This window comes from Echinops telfairi, unplaced genomic scaffold (genome assembly GCF_000313985.2).
Source record: "Echinops telfairi isolate 266 unplaced genomic scaffold, ASM31398v2 ScPeMD7_2;HRSCAF=8, whole genome shotgun sequence".
Classification (NCBI taxonomy): domain Eukaryota; kingdom Metazoa; phylum Chordata; class Mammalia; order Afrosoricida; family Tenrecidae; genus Echinops; species Echinops telfairi.
The window spans coordinates 13,568,487-13,573,937 of record NW_022103898.1 but is presented as its reverse complement, the minus strand read 5'-3'; the positions used below and the strand labels follow the sequence as shown (position 1 = coordinate 13,573,937).

Here is a 5,451-nt window from a genome sequence, read left to right as displayed (position 1 = left end):
GTGACCTGGAGCCACCTGATAGGGAGGAGGGTGGGCTGATTAAGCTGAACAGAGATCAGCGGAGAGTAGGGGCAGGGGTGTTGGGGCGTGGGACCTAACCTACCCAGAAACCCGAGGAGAAGAAACTGCCCAAGAACTTTGGACTGAAATGACCACTGTCAAGGCCTGCTGTGTTGGTTCTTACAAGAGCCCTGCCAAGTAGACCAGAGTCCCGCCCATCTGGGTCAGGAGGTGATACCCCCTTTATCTAGCTCCTCACCAGCCCTGGTAGGAAGCCATACACTCCTGAAGGCTGTCTTTGCTTTCAATGCGGTTTATTTAATTGTAAGTAAATAGCATGCCTTTTTAACAGTGTGAGTGTCTAACCTGGTGGGGCAGAATCAAATCCACCAGACGCTCAGTCTCAGTGGGAGAAAGACAGGGCTTTCTACTCCTGTAAACAGTTATCCTCTGGGAAGCTCACAGGGGCAGCTCTCCTCTGTCTTAAAGGGTTGCTATGAGTCAGAATCGACTCCATGACTGTGTGGAGTGAGTTACCTACCAGCTGGCATCCTTCCAGGAAATCGTCTAATTGGCTCTGGGCAGCCCAGTAGGAGCCATTGTTCCATCTAGTCCTCCCCCTGCCCACTTCCCAAACATTTTTATTCAGAAATAATTATATACAGGCAGAAAGCTGCTAAATTGTTTACTTGGATAAACATAGACCCAGAGAAGATGGACTCAGGGAATTTTCCAAACTTTGTGCTTAGCAGTAGGTGCCAACGGTGACTGGGCAGGGCAAGTGGCATTCAGATCAAGCCCTGCTCTTCTAGGGCCCACCTGTGGGGGGTGGGGGGTGGACGGGGGTGGACACTGGGGATGTCTTGTATGTCCTGAGGGCCTTCACTCCAGACCACTCCTACTTACACTGGCTCTGCCCCACCTGGACCCTGGCCCTGGAGGGGGGCTTTCAGTGCCTAACACCCAGCCTGCCTCCGGAGACCACCTGCTCCGCCCATGGTCCCAGGATTGTCCACCCTGATGTGGTCATGTTCTAGCTTTGCTGCTGTCGGGTCAAAGGTCACCCAGGAGAGGACATATGATAACTCACCAAAAACTCACCATTAGAGAGTCAGTTCTGACTGGCGGTTCCCAACTACTGACCATGTGGGTCAGCAGCCCAGCACATACCCGACTACATGTCCAGGGCTCCCTGTGAACACAGAGCCATGCTTCATGCTTATGAAGTCCAGCCACATGCAGCACTGTGGCCCCATGAATTGGGGGTGACAGGGAAGGGGAGGGCAGGGGCTGCACTTGTACCGATGAATGGAACCTTCCAGAAGCATTACGCAACTTAGGCCCACAGATGCTGGGATGGCCCCTCAGTGAGCGTGAGTCATAGTGCTTCTCCTGTAAGACAGAGTAGAACCCGCCCACATGGCTTTCCAAGACTGTAAATCCTTATAGGAACAGGAAGCCGCCTCTTTCTCCCAAGGAGGGAGGAGCAGCAGCTAGCTGGTGGGACGGAACTGCGGACTTTGTGGTTAGCAGCCATTGTGTTACTCCCGGCACGCCCAGGGCAGGTCATGATAGAAACCCTGAGAGGTAGTTCTACAGGGTCTCTGCGAGTTGCAGTCAACTAGATAACCACGGGTTAGGTCTGGCGGTTTAACTGTGAAAGCCCACTGCCTCGGATTGGAGGTCTTCTGACTGATAGCGCCCCTGTAGGACAGAGCAGCCTGCTCCCCAGGGCTTCAGAAACTGCCTGGTTACTTTCCTCTGGGGGATTGAGCAGGTCCTCAGTAAATGCCAGTGAGTTCGGCCTGCAGTGCTTATTCAAAAGCTGAGTTCAGGGTGAGTGTGAATAGATTCCTGTAGGGCCTTGGTTATTTACGGAGGAAGCTGAGTTTCAAAAGGCCAGGACTTTGTCCCCTTTGCCTAAAAGTGTCAACAAGACCTTTGGCTCTAGGGCCCGCCAATCTCTGCCCCCATGAGGTGTTGCTGAAGGGTTGCCTGGCCTTCTCTCTAAGGTGTCCTGGTCACCTGGTGCTGGCGATAGCCATGGTCTCTACAAGTGAGGGTTTTTGCCCTCCCCGGACTCTGGCCTCCTGGGTTCCACCTGCCCTGCTGGTCCTGGCCCTGGTCCCTCCCTCCAGTCCCTCCTCACACCCTCTGTGTCTCACAGGCTAACAGCCCTACTGCTGCCGCTGTTGACGCGATGGCCCCGCAGCAACTCTTCCGTGCGCTGGTGTCCGCGCAGTGGGTGGCGGAGGCGCTGCGGGCGCGTGCTGGGCCTTCTCTGCAGCTGCTGGATGCCTCCTGGTACCTGCCCAAACTGGGCCGTGATGCGCGCCGTGAGTTTGAGGAGCACCACATCGCGGGGGCCGCCTTCTTCGACCTGGACCAGTGCAGCGACCGCACGTCGCCCTACGACCACATGATGCCCAGCGCCACGCAGTTCGCTGACTACGTGGGCAGCCTGGGCGTGGGCACCGCCACACACGTTGTGGTGTACGACGCCAGCGACCAGGGCCTCTACTCCGCTCCTCGCGTCTGGTGGATGTTCCGCGCCTTCGGCCACCGCACCGTGTCCATGCTGGACGGTGGCCTCCGCCACTGGCAGCATCTGGGCCTTCCGCTCAGCTCTGGGAAGAGCCAGCACGCGCACGCTGAGTTCCACGCCCAGCTCGACCCAGCCTTCCTGAAGACGTTCGAGGACATCAAGGAGAACCTGATGGCCCGGACCTTCCAGGTAGTGGACGCCCGCGCAGCCGGCCGCTACCGCGGCACCGAGCCCGAGCCCCGAGAAGGTACCGTAAACTGGTGGGGACAGGCTCTTTTCTGACCCGGTCCCTGCACTGGGCTTTGGAGGACATGGGGAGGATGGCTTGGCCTCCTTTTAGAAACCCAGGGGCTTTATTCCTCCAGGGCCAATGGTACTTGTCTACTTCCTCCAAGCTTGGGGTGGAGGGGGCCGGTGAGCACACGTTTGGGGTCCCCACTGCCCTGCCCACCTGGGAAAGTTCCTCTCCCCTCAATACTGTGGATATGCTGGGTCACTGATGACCAGGGCAGGCCCTAGCTGGGAGGGGCGCTGCCAAGTACCATGTAACCCTCTTCCTGCCTTGCAGAGGGAGGTGGCCTGGAGGAGAAACCGGGGGAGAAGGTGAAATGAGAGCCCGACTTGGAGAGGGCAGCAATGAACAGGGTAGGGTTGCTGCCCTGGTGGGAGAAGACTCTGCATGGTGGGGGGTGGGGTGATGCCACCTGTGGTATGGCATGCCCCACCTTCCAGCTAAGAAATGCCCCTGTTCAAGGGGTGGGCTCTCCGTAGGATGGAGCAGGCCCCACAGAGTGTTAGGTGAGGGGCACATTGGTGTGAGTCTTCAGTCGGCCAGGCATGGCCACTATCACTGTGCCCCTTGAACAGAGAAGAAACTTAGAATGGACCCTTGGCCCCAGGACTCAGGAAGCAGGCAGACAAGATTTGAACTCAAGTGCCGGGATGCTTAAGCCTATGACTCGCCAGCCCTTTTTCTCATGCCTGCCTTGGGGAGGGTGCCAGGAACTGGCTGTCCTCTGGGAAGCGCTCCCTGAGTAGCCTCCCCAGGGCACTGCTTCAGTTCTGTGAATCCAGCATAGCCCAGCCTGGTACCCACATGGCTCTGAGTGCTGTGAGGGCCAGACCCATTGCTCCTAGGAGCGGCGCAGCCAGAATGATGTGGGGGCAGCAGCAGACGCTGGCCGCCTCTGTCTTTACCATAGGGAGAGAGTGGCAAACTCCAACATCGGCCCAAGGCTCCTTCAGCGAGGCAGAGGTCAGCCGTGCCTCCACCCTCCACCCTTCCTTACCAACTCTGCCACCAAATGCCCCTCCCATGTGCCCTCTACCTCATTGCCACGTTCAGGCACTCATGGCCACAGAGAGCTCACAGGCCACACTCATGATGATGAGGCTTCTCAGGGCATGAACTGGCTACAAATTGAGGGCCCCCTCCTCCCAGGGGGTACTCCCCGTGCATGCCCAGGCCCACTTGACTTGGGCAATATTTCACAGCTCTGATCACCCATAGCTTCTCAGCATCTCAGCCCCATGGGCCCTTGGCCTCTACCCTGCTTGGGCAAGTATAACTGCTGGATGGGAGCCCACTCCACCAGTGAGCTTCCACATGCAGCTTCCTTGTGCCTTTCGCCCTGGGACCTCTGCCCCTGCTGCTGCTGCTGCTGCTGCTGCTGCTGCTGTAGCAGCAGCTTCTCCCCAGCCTCCCTTGTCCCAGCTTGCTAACTCCGGGATCAAGGATGTTGAGGACAGGACTCTCAGGGTCCAGGGGCGGGCTCCACTCCCTGTACTCCCTGCTCATGTTATAGAGCAGCAGTTCTCAACCTGTGGATCTCGACTCCTTTGGGGGTCGAACAACCCTTTTACAGGGGTCGCCCAATTCATAACAGTCGCAAAATGACAGCAATTAAGTAGCACAAAAATATTTTTATGGTTGGGGGGGTCACCACCACATACGGAACTGTATGAAAGGGTCACGGCATTAGGCAGGTTGAGAACCACTGACTTAGAGGGATGAGAAAACTCACCAAGCCCCTCAGTGGGGCTTCCGTGTTTACATGTATCTACCCAACAAGGGTACCTTGTACCGTATTTACTGTATTAGGCATCTAACCAACCCTCTGGAGGGCTGCCTATTTGCATAGCCCCACCCAGTCATGGGGCCGGGGGTGTTACAAAGACTCGGGGAAAGAACCTCATTGTGTAATTCATATACCACCAGCCCCACAGATGTTTGCCTTCTGAAGGCCTCTGCCCCATGGAGCAGAGCTGAAGTCACACTCCAGAGACGGACTGCTCTCTGAGGCTATGTATGGTGGCGGGGAGGGGGGGGCTTCAAAAAGTTCATGGGAAAATTCCAGTCTCTTTTAATTCTGCTTTTCCACAAACGTAAATGGAAGCCTCCTCATCTCAGTGGTGATTCTGTTTGGTTCGTCCCCATAATGTCACAGGGCAGGGAGCCAGAGCCCTACCTCCTCCGGTCTTCCTCGGGCTGTGAGACCCCTGGCAGGCTACCTGGTCTCTCTGAACCACAGCTTCTGTCTGAGGGAGCTGGAAGTGCCCCCATGGGGCCCATAGAGGGTGCATGATATCCTAGGACAGTTAGTGTAGCAAGTACTGAGGTGTCCCACATTTTCTCACACAGAGGGGTGCTCGAGAAATGGGAGTTATTGGGGTGACATCAGAAAACGGGGGCAGTGAAAAGGGGCTTCAGGTGCCTGAGAAGATCATGGGATTTTCCCATGAGCCCTTGGGAGCCGTCTCAGAGGAGGGCGTGCTCTGTGGGATGGATTGCTGCCCCTTCTGCCAAGAGATCAGAAGAGCTGGATGGTGCCCAGCTACCAGTACTGAACATCTGAATCAAAGATTCCATAGGAGACGCCTGATCAAGAGAATTTCACATCGTCATG

At 56.6% G+C, this 5,451-nt stretch overlaps 1 protein-coding gene across 1 annotated transcript in view; it reads left to right on the top strand.

Annotated features, from left to right (window-relative positions):
- The first annotated feature begins 2,062 nt into the window (after positions 1-2,062).
- MPST (mercaptopyruvate sulfurtransferase) overlaps positions 2,063-5,451 on the top strand; it is an 8,660-nt gene continuing 5,271 nt past the window's right edge. The window contains exon 1 of the mRNA XM_004700712.2: positions 2,063-2,792. Coding sequence (XP_004700769.1) covers positions 2,201-2,792 — 592 coding nt within the window. The 5' untranslated portion in view covers positions 2,063-2,200. The remainder of the gene's footprint in view (positions 2,793-5,451) is intronic.